This window comes from Natrix helvetica (genome assembly GCF_964273705.1).
Source record: "Natrix helvetica genome assembly, chromosome: W".
Lineage (NCBI taxonomy): Eukaryota > Metazoa > Chordata > Lepidosauria > Squamata > Natricidae > Natrix > Natrix helvetica.
Genome location: NC_138555.1, coordinates 16,136,969 through 16,161,602, shown reverse-complemented (window position 1 = coordinate 16,161,602; position 24,634 = coordinate 16,136,969). Strand labels below are relative to the sequence as shown.

Sequence of the window (24,634 nt, the reverse complement as noted above, 5' to 3'; positions counted from 1 at the left end):
GGCAGGCCAAAGAACCCAAAAGGAACGTGGCTGCAGGCCTGACACTCTGGTTATCTGGAGGCCAAAAACCAGGAAGTTGTAAAAAATCCCAGATGGACAGAAGATCTCTTCCAGCAACTGTCCTTTCCCAGCTGACACACCAAGCTGTCATAGGAAAATTCATTTTGCGAAAAACAGGCCGTTTTTTGCTTGTTTTTGCCCACCCCCCCCCCAGGAGCACTCTACAAGCCTTCTAAAGGCTATTCATACCTTTCTTGACAAAAAACGGGCCTGTTTTCACAAAAAACGGGACATTTTTGGGAGGTTTGCAGAGTGCAAAAACTTTTTAAAAAAAATTTGCCTCTTCAAAATCTTGGTGCGTCTTATACTCTGGTGCGTCTTATACTCCGAAAAATACAGTATATTTGGCAATGGAAAAGAGCAAGAATAAGATTTAAAATGCTGCAAGAATCTAAAAACAATGGGGGGTTGGGGTTACCAGATTGGGAGCTTTATTATCAGGCATCGGTACTTACCTGGCTGAAAGAGTGAGTAATTTTGAGACATACCATAGAAGATTATTAATATTGGAGAGACAGAATCTTCAACTCAGGTGGTACGTTTTCGTGTGGTATGAGAAGAATAAAATACATAGATACTTCCAAAGACATTATATAAGAAACACTTTACTTTTAGTGTGGGAAAAAGTTAAAACAAAAAGCTATAGGAAAATACCAGCCTGGCTTTCTACAATGGAAGCACTGATACATCCAAATATTAACTTGGAAAGAATTGGAATATACAAAGATATCTTAAATGAAGATGGGGAACTAAAAACGACACAGGAATTGCAAAACCAAGGAATAGACCTAGCATGGTGGCCATACTTGCAAATACAATCAAGATATATGAAAGATGCAGAGACACATGGATTCTATAAAGAGCCAACAGAAATTGATCAGATATTTTTAGGGACGGATGAAAAATTAATAAAGAAAATATATAATCATTTATTAAATTATAAAATGGAAGATGAACAGGTGAAAGAAATGATAAAGTGGGCAAAAAAACTTTGGATACACTATTAGATAAACGGCAAAAGCTTTGGGATAGAAATTATAAACTAATAATGGCAACTACCTACAAGGAAAACTTGTATAAAAATTTTATAGGTGGCATTTGCCACCAGCAAGACTAGCAAAGATGTTTAAAAATGTCTGCAAAAAGTTGGAAATGCAACCAGTGGGTTCCTACTATCACATGTGGTGGACCTGTCCAAAAGCAAAAAAATTCTGGACGAGAACACATACATGGTTAGAGAAAATGATAAAACAGCACATAGATATAAAACCAGAAATATTTTTGTTAGGTATATGTTCTGACCCCTCTCCACGCCTGTGAATAAATCAGAACACAAGCTTGGCTGTTTGCCACTAACTACTGAGATAACGAATCCTTTGGCTGAGGGCCCAGACAACTCACGTTCAATAGATTAACTCTGCAGCAACCCAGATAAGTCAAATGAAGCCACGCAGATAGTCCAAACGAACAGACACGGCTAGAATACAGAGATAGATTTTCTTAACTACTAATTCGAACGGTTATACAATACAATAGCAGAGTTGGAAGGGACCTTGGAGGTCTTCTAGTCCAACCCCCTGCCTAGGCAGGAAACCCTATACCGTTTCAGACAAATGGCTATCCAACATCTTCTTAAAGACTTCGTGTTGGGGCATTCACAACTTCTGGAGGCAAGCTGTTCCACTGATTAATTGTTCTAACTGTCAGGAAGTTTCTCCTCAGTTCTAAGCTGCTTCTCTCCTTGATTAGTTTCAACCCATTGCTTCTTTTTTTTAAAAAAAACAAAGTTTTATTGGGTTTTTTTATATTTTACAAAGGGAAAAGGTAAGGGAAAGGTTACAAATTTTGGCAGCTGCGAAATGCGGTAGGTGCACCCCCCCTCCAAACTCATAGTATACATTTGCATAAGATTCAATATTAAATAATAACATATAGTCAGTGTGGTAAATTCAATTGGTAATTTCGATCAGTTTATATCAGGTGACTTTTCTTACTCATTTGTGTGATCTGAGCTTTCTTGATGTCGCCCCATCTCCCCCCGCTGGCAGAGCTCCGGCCCCTCCCGTGTCTTGTATGTCTGTTGAAGAATCTTCTGGTTTTTCTAGGAGTAGTTTGTTTTTCTCCATAAAGGCCTGCGCCTCTATGGGTGTGTTGATTCTAATTCTTGTCTCCTCCCAGAATATTAACATACCTTCAGGCATCGACCATCTAAACCACACCCCCTTCTGGTAAAATTTATTCGCCAATTGCGAATAATGTTTTCTTTTTTCCCTCACTTTCTTGGGGATCTGTTTCAGGATGGTTATCTCCTTATCTTTGTATGTCAAGGGTTGCCCCCTTTGTGCATTCAGAATTTCATCTCTTGTACTTTTCCTAAGAAATTTAATGTGTACCTCCCTGGGAACATTGTGTGTTCTAGCGTAAGCTGACTTCACTCTATAGGCCAGTTCTATTTCCCACCCCATCTGTTGTTTTTCCTTCTGAATATACTCAGCCAAAATGTTTGTCATGATGTCCCTTATGTTTTCATCATCTGTCTCCATCACGTTCTGGAATCTAAGATAAAAAGACATTCTCTCAAACTCTATTTTCATTTGTTGGGTGTCAAGTTCTTTGTTTCCCCTCTGCACGCCCTCTATCCCCCCCTTCATCTCAGCCGCCCCATCTTCCAAAAGATCCAGTCTCTGTGAGTTCTTATTAATTTTATCCTGGTTCTCTTTAATTTCTTCTTTCATCTCCTTCAGTTGTCTCTTTATTTCCTCTTGTCCCTGTAGAATTTGCTGAAACATTTGATGAAACTCCAGGTCCGTAGATTTAGGTTGCTTTAAGGCTGTTAACGTTGATTGTGTACTAGGACTGGAGGTTGCAGATGTCGGGGCAGAGGCAGCAAAGCCTGACTTTCCAGGAGGTGGTCTTTTAGATGCCATTGTTTATAAAGTAAAGAGTCCAGTCAATATAGAGAAGGATCAGTCAGAAGGGTAGAACAGCCAGGATAGTCCAGGAGACAGAGGGTCCAGGCAGAGGGGAATTTTCTAATCACCCTGGCAGAAGAGCAAAAGTTTTTCACTCCAGGGAGTTCAAACAGACAATCAACAAGAGAGTTATCCTGGCATAGGCTGAGTTCACTCTATAAACCAGATCTATCTCCCATTCCATCTGTTGTTTTTCTTTGTGTATATATTCAGCCAAAATGTTTGTCATGATGTCCCTTATGTTTTCCTCATCTGTTTCTATCACATTTTGAAATCTAAGATAAAAGGACATTCTCTCAAATTCTGTTTTCATTTGTTGGGTATCAAGTTCTTTGTTTCCCTTCTGCACCGCTTCTACCCCCCCTCCTCACCTCCGCCACCCCACCCTCCACAAGGTCCAGTCTCTGTGAGTTCTTATAGATTTGGACTTGGTTCTCTTTAATTTCTTCTTTCATTTCCTTTAATTGTTTCTTAATTTCCTCTTGGCCCTGTATGAGTTGCTGGAGCATTTGTTGCAAATCCATCTCTGTACTTTTAGGTTGCATCAGGTCTGTAATCTTTGATTGTGTAGCAGGACTGGATGTTGCTGATGTCGAGACAGAGGTGGCAAAGCCAGGTTTTCCAGGGGGTGGTCTTTTAGGAGACATAGTTTATAGAATAAAGAGTTCAGTCAGTGTGGAGAATGGACAGCTGGAGAAGCCGAGCAGCCAGATGAGTCCAGGAGGCAGAAGATCCAAGCAGGAGAGAATTTCTCTAGTCAGTCTGGCAATAGAGTAAAATTTTCCCCCCCAGAGAGTTCAAAGAATAACAATCCACAAGAGATTCTTCTGGGTAGCACGGAGACAAAGACCGGAAGCCTGGATTTTAAAGGTGGAGTCAGGTTTCACAGTTCATAAAGACAACGGAAGTGTGCCATCTTGCCCTGCCAGCTTCGGGCTCAGAGGCATAACAAAGTTTTCAAAGTTCCCAAAGTCCTCAGATCATCATTAAATTATGGAGCTAGGTTCAATGAAAAGTCACTTTAGCAAGGGTGTGGCATCATTGGTTGGCTCTCCCCCCTCCTCCTTCCCCTGGGGCTGAGAGCAGAATTGTTCCAAGCCGCTTGTCCGAGGGGGGGGGAAATCCCCCTCCCTCCAGCCGCGCCTCCAAAGTTATCCGAAAGTAAAAGTTTTAAAGTGCTGAAAAGTTCTTCAAATCAAGAAAGGGAATGAAGGGGGGTAGCGCCTCACCACACTGCCGCTGCTTCCTTCTGTTTTTTCATTCAGCCTATGCCAGAACACACAATGTACCCAGGGAGGTACATATTAAATTTCTTAGAAAAAGCACAAGAGAAAAAATTCTGGGTGTACAAAGGGGGCAGGCACTGACATACCACGATAGGGAAATAACCATCTTGAAGCAGATCCCCAAGAAAATTAGGGGAAAAAGGAAAAATTATTCGCAATTGGCGAATAAATTATACCAGAAGGGGGTGTGGTTTAGATGGTTGATGCCTGAAGGTATGTTGATATTCTGGGAGGAGACAAGAATTAGAATTAACACACCCACAGAGGCACAGGCCTTTATGGAAAAAAACAAAATACACCTAGAAAAAACAGAACATCCTAAAACGGATATGCAGGACACGGGAGGGGCCGGAGTTCTGCCAGTGGGGGGAGAAGGGGCAATACCAAGAAAGCTCAGATCACAAAAATGAATAAGAAAATTTCATTGATATAAACTGACCGAAAGTAGTAATGGAATTAACATGTGGATTATATATTACAATGTATAAACTGATTGAAAGTATCAATAGAATTAATATGCTGATTGTATATGACTATGCATTAATGTTTTATATTCAGATGTATACTATGAGTTTGGAGGGAGGGGGCGCCTACCACACTTTGCAACTGCCAAAATTTGTATACCTTTCCATTACCTTTTCCCTTATAAATGTTAAAAAAACCAATAAAACTTTTTTATAAAAAAAAAAAAAACAAGAGAGTTATCCGAGTAGCACGGAGACAAAGACCGGAAGCCTGAAGTTTGAAAGGTGGAGTCAAGTTTCACATTTCATAAAGACAACGGAAGTGTGCCATCTTGCCCTGCCAGCTTCGGGTTTCGAGGCAACAAATAAAGTTTTCAAAGTTCAAAATTCCCAAAGCTTCAAGATCTCATTATATTATAAGTTTAAGTCCGAAAATCCACTAAGGGTGTAGCATCTTTGGTTTGGCTCTCCCCCTCCTCCTTCCCTTGGGGCTGAGAGCACACTTGTTTCCAGCCGCTTGTCCGAGGGGGGGGGGAGATCCCCCTCCCCTCCATCCGTGCCTCTCCAAGTCAAGCCGAGAAATAAAGTTTGCACAACTGACAAATTTTAAAGTTAGGAATGGGAATGGAGGAAGTCTACGCCTCACCGCACCGCCGCCGCATCCTTCAGCTTTATCTCCGCACAGCCTCACAAGGAAGACGCCGGAGCGTCTCCCCTTCGTACTCCTCGGTGCCTGGAGCGAAGCGGGGGGCCCCCGCCGGCCGCCGCCGATCCAGGAGTTCCCCCGCCGCGCCGCTCCTCCGGCAGAACGCCTCTGCGGGGCGTCCTGTGCCCCCCAAGGAGTGGGGAGCCCACCGGGGATGCGCGGGGCGAGCAGCTCAGAAAATTACAGCCTCCGAGACTTCGTAATGGCAGGAACTTGTTGTCACTCGCCTGGGCTTCTGCAGAAGCTTCCCTCCGAAGCCCTCCAAGCGAGGAAAGGCCAGTTGGAAAAGGGGCTTTGCTCCTGCTCCGGGCTGTAAGCTTCCCTCTGAAGTCTTGGGATGTTCTGAGGAGCCCCCCAAGGAAAAACGCCGCTGCCAGGTACTTTTAACCATATATTTTGGTCCTATGACTGCAGAATGCTGCAAAATACCATAAATGCAGGCCAGTTGTTGAGTGTTTCAAATGTGATTGGAACACTCAACAAGGTGACCACAGTGTGTGTGTGTGTGTGTGTGTGTGTGTGTGTGAGTGAGACAGACAGACAGACAGACAAAGGAACAGAGAGAGACAGAGAGAGGGAGTGAGGGAGGGAATCAGAGAGAGACTGACAGACACACACACACACAGAGACAGAGAGAGACAGAGAGGGGGAGGGAGGGAGGGAGAGAAAGATAGACAGACAGAGAGAGAGACACACACAGAGTGAGTGATTAAGTGAATGAGTGAGAGACAGACACACCCACATACACACACAGAGTGACAGAGATGGGGGAGGGAGGAGAGAGAGACAGAGATACAGAGAGAGAGAGAGACAGACAGACAGACAGACACACAGAGAAAATGACAGAGGGAGACAGAGAGGGAGGGAGGGAGAGAGAGACAAAGAGCCAGAGAGAGAGAGAGAGAGAGAAAGAAAAAGAAAGAAAAAGAAAGAAAGAAAGAAAGTGGGAGAGAGAGATGAAAGAAAGAAAGAAAAAGAAAGAGAACTTATGACCACAATTGAGCCCAAAATTTTGGTTGCTAAGCAAGAACGTCGTTAAGTGAGTTTCACCACATTTTCCAAGTTAGCCATGCCCACCTGGTCACATGACTGCCAAGCCACTCCCACCTGGTCACATGGTCGGCAAGCCACTCCCGCCCGGTCACATGGTCAGCAAGCCACTCCCACCAGGTCACATGGCTGGCAAGCCACTCCCACAAAGGAGGCCACACCCACAGAGTAGGCTCCAAAAAAATTTGAAACCCACCACTGGTCTCTATGTATTTGAGATGGTGAAGAAGACATAGGTGGACAGGCATGGCTAGAGGCTTCACTTGTATAATTATTGGTGCATGTTGTTGCATGGCCTGGTGGATTCTTGAACCATCATTACTTGCCATATCTCATCTGGGGGAGTGCCTCATCATTAGAGCCATTTTATCTTCCTCAAAGGACAGTGTAGCTCCCATTTTGCATAGGATATCATGACCCAAAAGAGGAACTGGGCATTCAAGCATGTCTTGGGACATTCTTGTAGCCAGTGGCCTTTTTTTTCCTTACACCAATTACATTAACCTCTGCTTTGGGCTTTGGAATTATTTGACAATGCAACTGTCAGCAATTCAGCTTTACGTTGCAACCTGCCATCTCTCTTTCTTTCTTCTTCTTTTCACAAAGACCTTTCATGCAATTTCCATTTTATTCAAGCCACCCAGACCTACATGCACAAATACCCTGAAACAACACTTTCAGGCCTGGGGAAGAGTCTGTCCCTTTAAATCTTCAATTTTCTTTCCTTGGGAAACATGTGGCTCATTCTCCAAGCAGTGGGAAAACTCAAGAGAGCAGTTTAAATCCTAAGTATCCTTCCCCACAGCTTCAAGCCCCAGCTGAAAAGCTTACTTATTTTGCCAGCTGGTTAAACATATCAAAATCAATTGATCGCCATTCAATTCTACATGTTATTAGTATAGATACACACCTAAGAATTACATCAAATTAATCAAGTCCAATTACCTAGATCTTCCTATTCAATAGGCTTTACCTTTTTATGACCTGCTAAATTTCTTACTTTTGCTTGAAGTTATGCTCGTTGTTCTATCTCCTTAAGCACTAGATTGTTAATATCTGTCTCTGCCCTGGGTGTTGTTTCTAATTTGGATCTCTAATTTTTAAAGATCGAAACCTTTCTATCTTGATCTCCCAGCCCGCACTGGCATATTTTTAAAGAACAAGATGTATTGAGACAATGTATAGAGATGTTTGTCCACACATTGTTTACATTCGGCCAGGGTTCCAGGTTGGATCTCCCAGCCAGCGCTGGCATATTTTTAAAGATCCAGATGTATGGAGACTTTCATTAACACATTGTTTGCATCTGGGTGGGGCTCTTGATTCATCTGATGGTGGCCAGAATCTGAGGCCCTACTCAAAGGCACCCCAAACCTTAGCACAATGTCTTTTAGTACACACAAAACCAAGATATCTCTAAATCCCACTTTCTGGGAAAATTGTGGGGACATCTATTTGCCACACAGCACCTGGGAGCCCTGTAGAAGGACTTCCAAAGGAAGTTTCCATCCTGTCTTTGGGTTGTTTTGTCACAACAGAGACAGGCTGCAGAAACCTGATTAACAACAGCATGTGTGCCTCTAACTACCGATCCCCGCAAACAACCTCCTCGACAATTCTTCCGGCAGGTCCCCTTGCCTCCCACTCTGTCTAAGAGCCTTGGCGAGAAAAACATGTGTTTCCTCTTGCCTTTTGAAGTTCCTTCTTCTCTGAGGTTTTGAGCCTTAATTAATCTATGCTTTGTATGCTCATCCCTAATGTCATCTGCAGAGTGACCAATGAAGATACAATACAATACAATTGCAGAGTTGGAAGGGACCTTGGAGGTCTTCTAGTCCAACCCCCTGCCTAGGCAGGAAACCCTATACCGTTTCAGACAAATGGCTATCCAACATCTTCTTAAAGACTTCCAGTGTTGGGGCATTCACAACTTCTGGAGGCAAGCTGTTCCACTGATTAATTGTTCTAACTGTCAGGAAGTTTCTCCTCAGTTCTAAGTTGCTTCTCTCCTTGATTAGTTTCCACCCATTGCTTCTTGTTCTACCCTCAGGTGCTTTGGAGAATAGTTTGACTCCCTCTTCTTTGTGGCAACCTCTGAGATATTGGAACAATGCTATCATGTCTCCCCTAGTCCTTCTTTGTTGCTCTTCTCTGCACTCTTTCTAGAGTCTCCACATCTTTTCTACATCGTGGTGACCAAAACTGAATGCAGTATTCCAAGTGTGGCCTTACCACGGCATTATAAAGTGGTATTAACACTTCACGTGATCTTGATTCTATCCCTCTGTTGATGCAGCCTAGAACTGTGGTCTAGGTTGTTTCCTGCAAATGCCCCCTCCCAACGCCGCACCTTTAATCTCTCTTGGGAGGGGCCAATCCACAACCACCTGTGCTTAATCATCTTCTGTGAGTCTGTTTCTCAGCCCTTCTCAATCTAGCATCAGGGACAAACTTCCTGTGAAGGTTCCAAGAGTTGCCCTAATTAATTCACGTGCCCCGGAACGAAATACAAAGTAAAACCATTCGTTTATTAGGACTAACATTTTGGCACGGACGTCTGTGTAGCTGGAACTAAATCACACTTAATGGCGTCTGACCTTTACCCCTGTGCCCCCTCCCCTCTGGCTGAGGTCATCAATCACATTCTCCAACAGGACGTTATGGCAGGGTTCTGGACATGCGCATTCACATCCCAGCACAGAAATATGAGACTTTTACTCTGGCCAAAACTATACATGGAATTTCCTCCCCTTCTCAAGGTGATAGTAGCCTTAGGCGTTGACATCCGGCTCCCCTCAGTTCCTGAAAGCAACCTGTATAAAACAAAGCAATTTGAGTACAGGTGTATAACTTAGGGATGTGTCCCTCCCCCAGGCTTGCTTGGATTTTCTCCATGGAATTTTACTATAAGGCAATCAGCCTGGATATTTCTACTTTTCACCCAAGATGCCTCTGATAACGGGTAGCCCTTCCACTTGATTAAGTATTGGAGTTGTCTCCTGTGTCAAGGGTATGCTGAACATCATAATGGGTTTCGCCCCCTATGACCATAGGGCCCGGGGGCTCCTGGGGTAGTGGTCTCAGAGTGGATCCAATCATGGGTTTTAAGAGGCTGCTATGGAATGCTGGGTGTATCTTCGCAACAATCGAGGCAGTTTCAATTGCACTGTGACTGGGTTGATGATCTTTACTATAGGGAATGGTCCCATAAACTTTGGCCCCCGTTTCTTGCTAGGCAGTTTTAATCTCAAATATTTTGTGGAGAGGTAAACCTTCTCTCCCACCCGGAATGGCCGTTGCGGAGCCCGGTGTTTGTCTGCCTGTTTCTTATAGGTTTGTGCCGCTTTAGCCAGTGCCTTTTTGACATTTTCCCAAGTCGCTTTCAGCATCGACATCCAGTCATCCAAGCTGACTGAGGCTGGGGGATCCCTTGGATACTCAGGCATTAGGACGAAATCCATACCGCTCACTATTTTGAATGGCGTGAGTCCTGTGCTACTGTGGACAGCATTATTGTACGCGACCTCAGCAAAAGAGAAAAGGTCTGCCCAATTGGACTGCTGATAGTTCACGTAACACCTCAGGTACTGCTGTACCATGGCATTCAGTCTCTCTGCTGCCCCATTGGTACTCGGATGAAAAGCTGAACTAAGACCCTGAGATGATCCAATGGACCGCAGGAACTCCCTCTAGAACTTAGCCGTGAACTGGACCCCTCTGTCTGAGATAATTCTTCGAGGTACTCCATGCAGTCGGTAGATATGCTTCACGAACAGTTTAGCCAGCTTGTGAGCTGAGGGTAGTCCGCTGCAGGGTATGAAGTGTGCCTCTTTGGAGAACAGGTCTATCACAGTCCAAATCACTGTGTTTCCCCCACTTTTTGGCAACTCGACTATAAAGTCCATTGCGATCTCCTCCCACGGCCTTTTTGTCCCCCAAAATCAAAACGGTTGAAGTATTGAGCCCATCGGACTTGTTTAGGTGATAGTTTCCTTGGGGTCCTAAGCGCCTCCAGATTTTTGTGGTCAGTCCAGACTTCGAACGGTTTATGGCTCCCTTCCAACAGGTGTCTCCAGGTTAGCAGTGCCCATCTCACTGCGAAAGCCTCCTTTTCCCATGCGGCCCATCGTCTCTGTGTCTGTGAGCTTTCGGGAGGTGTAGGTGCAGGGTTGTAAGCTTCCTTGATTGTTACTTTGGAGTAGCACAGCTCCCACTGCCACATCGCTGGCATCTGCCTGGATCACGAAAGGTTGCTCGGGGTCAGGATGCTTCAGCACTGGCTCCTTTGCAAACATTTATTTTAGTGTCTCGAACGCCTCTTGGCAGGTTACGTCCCATGGTAGGGGTTGTCATGGACGAGGTTTCGTTCCTGGGCTCCCTGTCTTCAGGAGGTCTGTCAGGGGTTTGGCAATCTTTGCAAAGGAGGGGATGAATTGCCTGTAGAAATTCGCAAACCCTAGGAAGCTTTGTAGCTGTCTGCGGGTGCGAGGGGGATGCCAGCTTAGGACGGTTTGCACTTTCGCTGGGTCCATCTCTATTCCCACATTTGACACTCGGTAACCCAGGTAGTCTAACCATGCACGGTGGAATTCGCATTTTGATACCTTGACGCACAGGTTGGTTGCCAGAAGTTTCTTCCGTACTTGGCGGACCAGGGGTACGTGGTCCTCCATGGTCTCCATGTAGATAGGGATGTCATCTAGGTAGACGAGGATCCCCTTGTAGAGGTGCTCGTGCAACACCTCATTTATTAACTACATGAATACCGCTGGGGCCCCCTGCAGTCCAAAAGGCATCACTTTGAATTGAAAGCTCCCTAGGGGGCAGTTGAATGCTGTTTTCCACTCATCTCCCTCTCTGATTCGTAATCGGTAGTATGCTTCTCTGAGGTCTAGTTTTATGAAGACTTTTCCCTTGGCCAGATGAGATAGCATATCCTTCATGAGGGGGAGGGGGTATAGGTTGTGTACGCACACTGCGTTTACCCCTCGAAAGTCCACACACAGCCTCATGGTGCCATCTTTTTTTTTTTTGAAGAGGACTGGTGCCGCGACCCTTGGCTTGGCTGGCTCCATGAACCCCCTTGCTAGGTTTTTGTCTATGTCTTTGCGCATCTCTTGCATTTCCCGGGGTGTCATGGCATACTGTTTGGGCTTGGGTAGTTTTGCCCCGGGGATAATTTCGATGGCACAGTCTGTCTCCCGGTGGGGAGGCAGAACATCACACTCGGCCTCGCTGAATACTTCTGCGAGGTCCTGATATTCTATTGGAATCAGTTCGGCCTCTGGGGTTTTGTCGGATGTGGTTGCCAGTTGTTCTTGTGGGCTTTCTTGGGGGGTTTCCAGTGTGGGTGGTGTTTCTGCTTGCTGGTGTGGGAGGGGTTGGGGGCCCCTTGATATCCTAAGTCTTCGGGTAACCCCTTTCCACCAGATGGTCAGTCCCCACTTGTCTAGCCAGGAAAGTCCCAGTATGACTGCGTCTGTCATTTTGGGGGCTATTATGAATCGAATTACTTCCCAGTGATCCACTAGTTCTAGCCTCACTGGTTCAGTTAGCTGGGTGGCATAGGCTCCTCCCATTAGGGACCCGTCGACCTGCTCGAACCGGATCGGGTGGGCCAGTCTTTTTGCTCTGATCCCCAGTTTCAGGACTGTGGTTAGGTTGATCAAGCACCTTGTGCAGCCTGAGTCTATTAGGGCTTGAAAATCCCCCTGGTTTCCTGTTTTTGGGGCTGTGAGGCGTATTGGAAAAAGGAAAGGGTGAATTGATTCACTCACCATTGGGTCATTTTCTCCCTCGTCCTCGCTGTCATATGATTCGGGTGACTGGTTGTCGCTGCCTGGGGTTCCACCACTTTCACCTGAGGGGAAAGGGGCCTTTGCAGCCTGGAGGGCTTTCCCGGACGTGTTGGTGGTCCGTTTGGACCCTCGTTCTGGTCGTGCCCTGGGCGCTGGGTCTGGCCTTGGTTTTGGGGCTGGGGTTGGGCATGCAGCTGCCATGTGGCCCATCCCCCCACATCTGTAGCATTTCAGCGGACTTCGAGGGAGGGCTGGTCTCAGAGCCTGCTGTGGTGCTGTGGTTCCCTGTCGGCTTGGTGGTTTCAGGTCGGGTTGACCTCTCTCTTGTGTGTCCGGTTGCTTTGTCATGTCGTTGGTGTGCAGCCCGCTGTCGACCTTTGTTGCTACTCGGAACCACTCAGAGTTGATTTGGGATGTCACAGTATGCAGTTACCTGGGTAATTTGCTTGTCCAGGCTTGTTCTGAAAAAATGCACCAGCAGCCACTCTGGTAAAGGAGGTAGCCTTCCTATGACCCGCTATGTGCTCTTTGATGGGGCGGCCCCTCTGCTTTAGGTTGCTGAGTTCCTCTTCTGCATATGGGTCCTCCTCCACCTCCTCAAACCTGGCCTCCAGCAGTTGCAGGAAGTCATCTATATCTTGCAGTTCCCCTGAATTGGGGTGGGTCATCCAGCCCTAATCCCCCAGCCTCCTGTCGGCCTTGGTATGCTTGCGCCTGATATGGCTGGTTATCTCCTTCACCCCTACTTCGGCTAGAGGGAGGGGTTTTCCTGCTCTTGGCAGCCTGCCTGCTGCGTGGGAGAGGCACTGGTTGCCGTTCTGGGCTCCTTCTCCTTCCATCGGGATGGGGAGGGGGGCTGCGCTCCAGTCTGCATCTCTTCCCTTCTACAAGATCAGATGTCCCTCTCCCCTCTTCCTCCCTCCATTGCTCTTTTGCACTCCCTCGGGATTCCATCTGGGGCTTTGGACTAGAGCAAGGGAATTTCCACCACTACTTATCTTTTCTTGCTTCTGCTTCTGAGAAAGGCATCCCTGTTTTGCTTTGCCGCATGCCTCCAGCTGCAATCAATCTCCTGTCTTCCTGATTTTCCCTCCAAGCAACCCAAACATTGGGAGGGAGTACTCGGAGAGGCCAGGCTTCAGGAAATGCGGAATTTTTTTTTTTAAAGTGAGTTTCAGCTATCTGTGAAGGTTCCAAGAGTTGCCCTAATTAATTTACGAGCCCCGGAACGAAATTCAAAGTAAAACCATTTGTTTATTAGGACTAACATCTTAGCATGAACTTCTGCGTAGCTGAAACTAAATCACATTTAATGGCGTCTGACCTTTACCCCTGTGCCCCCTCCCCTCTGGCTGAGGACATCAATCACATTCTCCAACAGGACGTTATGGCAGGGTTCTGGACATGCGCATTCACATCCCAGCACAGAAATATGAGACTTTTACTCTGGCCAAAACTATGCATGGAATTTCCCTCCCCTTCTCAAGGTGATAGTAGTCATGGAAACGCCTTAGGCATTGACACTGCCTCTGATCCTCCCCACTGCTCCATGCCTCAGGCACCTCCTGGTGGCCAACCAGCCTCTCTGGTCCCTGCTCTGAGTCTGAACCCTGCACAGGGTCTTCCACATCGTCCAGGGCAAACTCATATGGTTTCTCGCTATCCGAGTCCATCAGCAGCTCAACCAGATCCTGCTGGGCCACAACAGGTATATTACCAGAAAACTATAATAAAGGGACTACATATTTAACAATACATGTGTTGACAGCAGCGAGAATTGTATTTGCACAATATAGGAGAAATGAAGACACGCCTACAGATTATTATGGGGCTTCCCTTGAGATGCACTCGGAGACTACAGTTGGTCCAGAATGCGGCCGCGCGGGTGATTATGGGGAGTACTAGGTACTCCCATGTAACACCTCTTCTGCGCGAGATTATTATTATTATTATTATTATTATTATTATTATTATTATTATTATAAAGGACAAGAAGAAACAGAATATTTTCTAACATGGGATATGTTCTATCAATGGTTGGATAAAAGAGGTAGAAACTAGAAGTTGAAAGATTAATACTATATATAAGAAAAGAATGCAAGAAGTTGTATTACATATAAGCAAACATGAATATTAATTATAGTTATTATTTTACTTTATTCATTAAACATGAAACTCAGTCAAACATTAAACTCAATTCAGAAATGCATCACAAATACCATTGACTGGTGCTAATGGTTGATACAGGTTGATGCCAGCGTCCTAGGTATCAACCAAGTACCTTCTTAAAATATACGATGTTCCAAGTAGCACAGTTTTTTGCAGTTCCGCTGGTTTTATTGCAGGAAGCTGCAATTTGTTGGTGTGTCTTATAAAATTCTTGGACATGGTATCAAGTGCCCCGATGACAATGGGTATCACTGTTACATGTTTCATCCATAATCGGGTAGTTTCAATGGCCAGGTGGCAGTATTTTGTGATTTTTTCCAGTTCTTATACTTCAACTCTGGCACCTCCTGGTACCTCGATGTCAATAAATTGTACGTTTCGGCCCCCTACAACCGTGATATCTGGCATGTTGTGTTCCAAATGACAATCCATCTGTATTTGAAAGTCCCACAAGATCTTCACCTTCTCATTTTTGGTAACTTTTTCCACTTTGTGCTCCCATGATTTTTTGGATACAGGTAAGTCATATTTTTTACATAATGACCAGTGGATTAATTTAGCAACTCAGTTGTGTCTAGCTTTGTAATCAGTTTGTGCAATTTTGCTGCATTCACATATTAAAGCAAACATTATTAATATTAATAGTAATTATTATTAATAATTATTATTATTACCAGTATTATCATTATTGCATATTATAAGTAAATGATGTAAGAATTATATTACCATGTTTCCCTGAAAATACGACAGGGGCTTATTTTCTTTTGCCCCACGAAATATGGCCTTGGGCTTATTATCAGGGAGGGCTTATTGTTTTGGGGCTGCCGGGCAGCTGCTCCCTTGTGAACTGGCTCCCGAAGAGCCGGGCACAGCCTCAGGGGCGAAGCAGCCATGAGGTAACCATGCTCACGAGCAGCCGCCAAGCAAATCCCCTCTCCAGCCGGGCAGAGCGCCATTCACTGACCTAGGGGGTATTCCTAAGGTGCCAAGCCATGTGGCGCTCTGCCCGCCCCCCAGCTTGGCACATTCGGGATACCCCTTAGGTCAGTGCATGGAGCTCTGCCCGGCTGGAGAGGGGAGCTGCAGGAGCGCCTGTTCCGCCCGCAGCCTCCCCAAGCCCTTGCGCAGCTCGAATGTGCCAAGCCACGGGAGCTGGAGGGCGGGCAGAGCGCCACATGGCTTGGCACCGTAGGGATACCCCCCATGTCAGTGAATGGCACTCTGCCCGGCTGGAGAGGGGATTTGCCGGGCGGCTGCTCGTGAGCATGGTTACCTCATGGCTGCTTCGCCCCTGAGGGCTGTGCCTGGCTCTTCGGGAGCCAGTTCACAAGGGAGCAGCCGCCCGGCAACTCTCCCCTCTGGCCAGACAGAACGCCACTCTCCAACCTAGCGGTATCCCGAAGGCAGCAAGCAACGTGAGCGCTCCCCCCCCACTCCTGCGACTTGACGCTTTCGGGATAACGCTAGGTCAGTGAGCGGTGCTCTGCCTGGCCGGAGGGGGGTTGTCCAGGGGGTTTATTTCCAGGGGTGGGCTTATATTTTTGCCGACGCGAACTATGTGGCAAGGCTTTAGTTTCGGGACAGGTCGTATTTTCGGGGAAACACGGTACAAAGAAGCAATTATTAGTAGTTTAAGTATGGTCATTATTAATATTACTCTATCGGCTTATTATTACTTTGTATGAACAAATGGAACCAGACAATACACTGCTCATTAAGTATTTATGTAATTTAAAGAAGAAAAAATGTATAACTAAACAATAATAATAAAAAAAGAAGTAATAGCCCAGTGTTTCTATTATTTGTCATAGGTCAATACAAGCTTTCTCTCATTTTAAGAATTACTCAAACACTAATAAAGAATACCCAAGGCAGGCTATAAGTATTGATGAGAAATTTACCAGAAGCAATATATGTAAGCTACAATTTCATATAGTATTTTTTTTTAAAAGTGCATTGCCCATTCTTACACTCAAATCCACCAACTTTGTAAATAAATGTTCACTGCCTGGTTAATGTAGCTGTTTTCCATTAAGATTGATGTTCAACCTGAGAAAGATGTAGTTTTCCTGATATTATGCTAGCCAGCAACCACCTAGGTGTTGTTGTTTCGGTATTTGTCTATCTAGTGTACAATTCCTGCACACTAGCCAAGTAGAACCTGGTATCATTTCCATGATATACTATTGGTTCACAAAGGCACTGAAGAGGCTTGTTGCACATTGTATCTAGATAGGCCAGTGGGACTTGTGTCTGGAGAGCTATACACTGACACTTCTGTAGAAACTGAGCAAAAGCAACCCTTCAGTGTTCACAATGAATAAAATATTTATAAACATAAATAACATATTTACCTTTCCTGCCATTTGGAAGTTATAATGTATAACTCAGTAGCTAAAACAGTTACTCCCAAAACATTTAATTTTAAGAGATTTGGGAGCTGGAACTGCATAACCAATTGAGTGCAAAACTATTCAACTGCCAGCTGCAGCACAAATTGCAGAACATCATTTTTCTAAAACAAGGACTGAGCATATCAAGGCAGGAAGTAACATAAGAACTCTTGATAAACACCCTAGATACCAGGAAAGAGAATCCTGAAATGGAAAGAAAAATGTACTCTTCTAAGGCAATGAAGATCAATCACTTGCTATTCTATTCCATTCTAGAAAAAAAGTGATCCAAACCAGACATGGAGAAAAGCTAAAATCTTTATTTTCTACCAATATGTTATGATGGCAGAATTCAAAAGAAGCTGAATCAGAACAGACTGCCACCTGAGAAGAAACCAAAGGAAGACCCTACCAATTAAGTTGTAAAATGATATGGAAAGACCTACAGTAGAATTTAAATCAAAATGTGTCTGTCTTACAATGAAAAGAAGAATGGTATGCAACTGTGTGGGTATGATACTATCTCATAGGCTAGATTTTATACTGAAAGACGACAACTGCAGCTATTTTACCAAAAAAATTGTTCCCTATAATATCAACTCATTGGCAACCAAGTCTTAGTAAGCCAAATAATTTTGAATAAGGTTAAGCAAGCTATTTTAGACTAAAAATTTAGGTGTCAAATTTTAGCCATGTATATATACGATTACTGTTTCAGCTAAAAAGAGTTTAATTTGTCAAGGAAAATGGATTTAAGAAGAAAAGGTAGGTGGCATTCATTTTGGTCTATTTTGATGTCATCTAGCACTAAAAATTTAAGCTCCTAAGAAGGCATAAAAGAGCTAATTGAGCTCAATTAACTCTTTAAGTAACCGATAAGCAAAAATATTTCAGTCACTAAGCATCTCATAAGAGGATCCGGGGAGGGGAGAGAAGAATCTGGCATCCTCCTCCAAAGGATGCTGGGCAGTGAAAAGAAATATGTGTTGTTTCATCAGTGGCAATTTGTCATGGGGAGAAGGCAGGCGGGCTTTCAGGACAGTGCTCTTTATAGTTCCCTATTTCTCAACCAAGACATTTTGGAGACAAGAAGTCTACGCCAATATTAACCCCGCAGAGTTGCAAACTAAGTGTTCTCTCTCCATCGTGAATCCCGCGCCCAAGCCAAGACATTAGTCCTAATAAGGCTCAAGGCCAGCGGTGACAGGGAAAGGAAGAGAAGGAAGAGACCAATCTAACAGCAGTCCACTAGTTAAAGCAGGCAAGAAACGGCGAAACGGCGCCGTCCATAACAAAGGGCTGAAAAGCGTAAATAGGAATAAGGAAGGCAGAAACGAAAGGGACAATCGTCCAAGTCGTGAACAATTCCCCTCTGAAGGAAAGCCGCAACAGAGGTCCATGCGGCCTCTGACATCGAGACGAGAGACAAAGGGGAGCCCGTTTCTTACCGAAGGATTGGAGGTTCTGGATAGTGGACATGCGCTTCTGTGGCTGGGCGCTGCTCGTGGGGAAAAGGCGGCGGCTGGGTTCGCCCGGGACTCCCAGGTTCAGTAGCGGGGAAAAATAAAGGAAAAAACGCAAACCACCAAAACCTGAAGGGCACAGAACACCCAGCTGGGGGAGGGGGGGGGAAACGGGGGAGACGGTGACAGCAGCGGCGGCTACAACAGGAACAGCGACGGTCATTCACAAAATGGCCGACACCTCGTATTTCGGCTGTACTTTTCCCAAGTTAGGGCACGTGATGGTAATAGGCTTTTCACGGAATCCTGGGAAATCGAGTCCTTCTGCTGAAGAAACTCAAAGCCAACTTTGCACAAACTACAACTTCCGAAAGGCATGGCAGAACAGGATTTTGTTTGTTTGGGTTTTGCCCTCTGCTAGCCTCCACTTTCCCCCGAATTTTCGTTTCTTTCTACCCCTGAATATATCTGCTGATGGGAGTCTGGTGGCGGAGCGACCAAGGTTAGGCCAGTGTTATCACTTCCTGAAGTAGGGGAGGAAGTACAGTCACTGGGTTCACATTGCTCTGAAACTATTATGGTTTGTTTGATTTAGGCTTAGCATTTCGTTTGAACATCATTTAGGGTTTGCGTGAACATTAGAAGTTAAAAGCGTTTGATCCCCCCTCCCCTTTAGTAATCCTAACGCTTAGACTAGCACTTTACTGGCTCCTTCAAACTACTACTAAGATACCAGACCCCCTCATAATAATCCACACCTCGGAAGTGAAGGACGTTAGCACCCACCCCTCTCCTAGAAAAATGAAATATCCTATTGTTGGAAGAAATGGCCTGGGTTCGGCTCCAAGTGGGGAGATTACTTCAGTGGCTCCAAGAGAGCTTTCAACCATGAAGGTCTAGCAGCCAGGGCACAAGTTCTGGAAAGAAATTTACAGTATCCAATTTTCCATGCCAATTAATATCAGATATCACTTTCTGTGAGCTTCCAGACAGGTTTCAAGCAAGCATAAGTCCCAAAATTCTTCACAGCCATGCTTTTCCTTTAAGTTACAGGCTGCCCCATTTCTAAGGGAGTAAAGTAGAATAAAATATGGATTAAAATATAAGAATGAAGACGTGGCATAAAAGGGACAGTTAGAAGCTTGCTTAAAGGGACAGGGAAATGTCATCAGCCCTCAACCACAACATGTTCCAGCAAATGTCCCTATGTCAAAAGTCCAAAACCACAAGGTTCAATTAAAGTTCGTTAATGGCACGTAGTCCATACCTGTAACAAAAGGAGAAGTAAGACCCCCATCTGCTTATAAGGCTTTTTCCTCAAGGTAACCAATAAGAAATTAGTAAAGTGTTTCCGTGTTACACTGTCTTTGAGAATGTATAAGAATGCGTGCATCAATAATAAAGATTGTTCAGAACTTGCAATGTTGGCCATGGGCTAACGTTTCTGAACCTGGCTGCCAAATAAACTTTTCCTGTATCCTGAGAAGTCTAAGCCTGTCATTTTCTGCAACAATTCTGGTGACCGTGGCGGCAGGACTTAGAGCGATATTTCGCTGAGGACGGAACGGACCGACCGGTGCCCCATCGAGGCCATCTCGCCCTTCTTCAGGCGCCAGGGAGATCTTTCTCTGGAAGGGGGCCGATGACCCCTCTTGGGCATCCGGAGGACACCACCGATCCAAGAATCTGACCAGGATCAGGACAAGTTAATAAAAATTACGCCGGTTGAGAAAGAAGACGCCTGCAGGCAAGTATCAAAAGAATTGTAGACCCACTCGGTTAGGAGTAGAAGAGGGGGCCCGATCACCCCCCTGAGCCTGGGATAGCGTCCCTTCCAAATGGAACCGGTGTATCCTAATGAGGCTCTAGGTTTGTGTGGGTAGTTAAGTCATCGCAGTTCCTGAAGGCGACCGTGGTATTCCAGCACCCCAGGTCGATGACAGTGTCTTAGAAATAGAACATGGGAAGGTGGGGAGCGTTCCTCGAATGCCTCTCCAATGCATGTTGAGGAGAAAAAAACTTTGACAGAGTTTTAGTAAAGTCTCTGGCAGAGAAATTATCCTCACCCCTATTATAAAAGCCTCAAGGAGGAAAGAAAAAGAGAGTCTCAATGAAACATTTAATTCCTGTCTGTTTTAACTTGCATGGTTGTCCTTGATGATGTGTTTAAGTGTTTTTTTTGTCTTGTTAAAAAGAAAGAACAAACGGTCCCATTAGGTAGGGCCAGGAGAAAGAAAACCAAAAAGGTTATCGAAGGGATAGATCAAGTGGACCACAAACCTGGTCCAAGGGAGCAGTTGAGATAAAAACTCAAATTGCCCCTAAGGGAATTTTATTGCCAGAAGCTGAGGGGGAGCTACGTAAGGTGTGGATATATGCTCCATTCTCAATGGCTGATTTATATAATTGGAAAAATCAAATTCCTGCTTATAGAGAAAATCCAGATGAGATGCATGTCCTTTTTGCATCCATTTTTCTGAACTCACCAGTCTGCTTGGGCTGACATACAAAGCCTGATGGAAATTTTATTAACTCCAGAGAAAAGAAGGCTGGTGAAGGTAACCATGAATAAGCCTTTGCAGACGGATCATGTAAAAAAAAAATCCAGACTGGACATGGTTACTGAAGGAACCAGATTAGGAACCTAGTACATTCAGCTGCAAAACTATTGGACCTTAGTTTTGTTAGGATTCAAACAAAAGTTAAGAATTTAGAGAAGGTCTATTAAATTCAACAGAAACAGGGTGAAAATCCAGGGGAATTCCTAGAATGCATTTACCAAACCTTTAGGCAATATACCACATTAGATCCTGAGGTTGAAGAAAATAAGAGAATAGTCAATATGATCTCCAGAAGATAGGCTAAAGATGCAGAAGGATCTTGACAAACTTGAACATTGGGCACTATCTAATAAAATGAAATTCAATGGTGAAAAGAGTAAGGTTCTACATTTAGGCAACAAAAATGGAATGCACAGGTACAGTATAGGTGATACCTTGCTCAGTAGTAGTAACTGTGAAAGGGATCTTGGAGTCCTAGTGGACAACCATTTAAATATGAGCCAGCAGTGTGCAGCAGCTGCCAAAAAAGCCAACACAGTTCTAGGCTGCATAAATAGAGGGATAGAATCAAGATCACATGAAGTGTTAATACCACTTTATAATGCCGTGGTAAGGCCACACTTGGAATACTGCATTCAGTTTTGGTCACCACGATGTAGAAAAGATGTGGAGACTCTAGAAAGAGTGCAGAGAAGAGCAACAAAGAAGGACTAGGGGAGACATGATAGCATTGTTCCAATATCTCAGAGGTTGCCACAAAGAAGAGGGAGTCAAACTATTCTCCAAAGCACCTGAGGGTAGAACAAGAAGCAATGGGTGGAAACTAATCAAGGAGAGAAGCAACTTAGAACTGAGGAGAAACTTCCTGACAGTTAGAACAATTAATCAGTGGAACAGCTTGCCTCCAGAAGTTGTGAATGCCCCAACACTGGAAGTCTTTAAGAAGATGTTGGATAGCCATTTGTCTGAAACGGTATAGGGTTTCCTGCCTAGGCAGGGGGTTGGACTAGAAGACCTCCAAGGTCCCTTCCAACTCTGCAATTGTATTGTATTGTATCTTCATTGGTCACTCTGCAGATGACATTAGGGAAAAAAGGGGGGGCAGGAAAGGCATCTCTGAACTTGTGGAATGAGCATACAAAGCATAGATTAATTAAGGCTCAAAACCTCAGAGAAGAAGGAACTTCAAAAGGCAAGAGGAAACACATGTTTTTCTCGCCAAGGCTCTTAGACAGAGTGGGAGGCAAGGGGACCTGCCGGAAGAATTGTCGAGGAGGTTGTTTGCGGGGATCGGTAGTTAGAGGCACACATGCTGTTGTTAATCAGGTTTCTGCAGCCTGTCTCTGTTGTGACAAAACAACCCAAAGACAGGATGGAAACTTCCTTTGGAAGTCCTTCTACAGGGCTCCCAGGTGCTGTGTGGCAAATAGATGTCCCCACAATTTTCCCAGAAAGTGGGATTTAGAGATATCTTGGTTTTGTGTGTACTAAAAGACATTGTGCTAAGGTTTGGGGTGCCTTTGAGTAGGGCCTCAGATTCTGGCCACCATCAGATGAATCAAGAGCCCCACCCAGATGCAAACAATGTGTTAATGAAAGTCTCCATACATCTGGATCTTTAAAAATATGCCAGCGCTGGCTGGGAGATCCAACCTGGAACCCTGGCCGAATGTAAACAATGTGTGGACAAACATCTCTATACATTGTCTCAATACATCTTGTTCTTTAAAAATATGCCAGTGCGGGCTGGGAGATCAAGATAGAAAGGTTTCGATCTTTAAAAATTAGAGATCCAAATTAGAAACAACACCCAGGGCAGAGACAGATATTAACAATCTAGTGCTTAAGGAGATAGAACAACGAGCATAACTTCAAGCAAAAGTAAGAAATTTAGCAGGTCATAAAAAGGTAAAGCCTATTGAATAGGAAGATCTAGGTAATTGGACTTGATTAATTTGATGTAATTCTTAGGTGTGTATCTATACTAATAACATGTAGAATTGAATGGCGATCAATTGATTTTGATATGTTTAACCAGCTGGCAAAATAAGTAAGCTTTTCAGCTGGGGCTTGAAGCTGTGGGGAAGGATACTTAGGATTTAAACTGCTCTCTTGAGTTTTCCCACTGCTTGGAGAATGAGCCACATGTTTCCCAAGGAAAGAAAATTGAAGATTTAAAGGGACAGACTCTTCCCCAGGCCTGAAAGTGTTGTTTCAGGGTATTTGTGCATGTAGGTCTGGGTGGCTTGAATAAAATGGAAATTGCATGAAAGGTCTTTGTGAAAAGAAGAAGAAAGAAAGAGAGATGGCAGGTTGCAACGTAAAGCTGAATTGCTGACAGTTGCATTGTCAAATAATTCCAAAGCCCAAAGCAGAGGTTAATGTAATTGGTGTAAGGAAAAAAAAGGCCACTGGCTACAAGAATGTCCCAAGACATGCTTGAATGCCCAGTTCCTCTTTTGGGTCATGATATCCTATGCAAAATGGGAGCTACACTGTCCTTTGAGGAAGATAAAATGGCTCTAATGATGAGGCACTCCCCCAGATGAGATATGGCAAGTAATGATGGTTCAAGAATCCACCAGGCCATGCAACAACATGCACCAATAATTATACAAGTGAAGCCTCTAGCCATGCCTGTCCACCTATGTCTTCTTCACCATCTCAAATACATAGAGACCAGTGGTGGGTTTCAAATTTTTTTGGAGCCTACTCTGTGGGTGTGGCCTCCTTTGTGGGAGTGGCTTGCCAGCCATGTGACCTGGTGGGAGTGGCTTGCTGACCATGTGACCGGGCGGGAGTGGCTTGCCGACCATGTGACCAGGTGGGAGTGGCTTGGCAGTCATGTGACCAGGTGGGCATGGCTAACTTGGAAAATGTGGTGAAACTCACTTAACGACGTTCTTGCTTAGCAACCAAAATTTTGGGCTCAATTGTGGTCATAAGTTCTCTTTCTTTTTCTTTCTTTCTTTCATCTCTCTCTCCCACTTTCTTTCTTTCTTTCTTTCTTTTTCTTTCTTTTTCTTTCTCTCTCTCTCTCTCTCTCTCTCTGGCTCTTTGTCTCTCTCTCCCTCCCTCCCTCTCTGTCTCCCTCTGTCATTTTCTCTGTGTGTCTGTCTGTCTGTCTGTCTCTCTCTCTCTGTATCTCTGTCTCTCTCTCCTCCCTCCCCCATCTCTGTCACTCTGTGTGTGTATGTGGGTGTGTCTGTCTCTCACTCATTCACTTAATCACTCACTCTGTGTGTGTGTCTCTCTCTGTCTGTCTATCTTTCTCTCCCTCCCTCCCTCCCCCTCTCTGTCTCTCTCTGTCTGTGTGTGTGTGTGTGTCTGTCAGTCTCTCTCTGATTCCCTCCCTCACTCCCTCTCTCTGTCTCTCTCTGTTCCTTTCTCTGTCTGTCTGTCTGTCTCACTCACACACACACACACACACACACACACACACACACTGTGGTCACCTTGTTGAGTGTTCCAATCACATTTGAAACACTCAACAACTGGCCTGCATTTATGGTATTTTGCAGCATTCTGCAGTCATAGGACCAAAATATATGGTTAAAAGTACCTGGCAGCGGCGTTTTTCCTTGGGGGGCTCCTCAGAACATCCCAAGACTTCAGAGGGAAGCTTACAGCCCGGAGCAGGAGCAAAGCCCCTTTTCCAACTGGCCTTTCCTCGCTTGGAGGGCTTCGGAGGGAAGCTTCTGCAGAAGCCCAG

At 44.9% G+C, this 24,634-nt stretch overlaps 1 protein-coding gene across 1 annotated transcript in view; it reads right to left on the bottom strand.

Moving 5' to 3' along the window:
* LOC309400395 (eukaryotic translation initiation factor 1b-like) overlaps positions 1-18,764 on the bottom strand; it is a 74,993-nt gene extending 56,229 nt beyond the window's left edge. The window contains exon 1 of the mRNA XM_081968864.1: positions 18,347-18,764. Within this exon, the coding sequence (XP_081824990.1) occupies positions 18,347-18,584 (238 nt within the window). The 5' untranslated portion in view covers positions 18,585-18,764. The remainder of the gene's footprint in view (positions 1-18,346) is intronic.
* Positions 18,765-24,634: the final 5,870 nt, after the last annotated feature.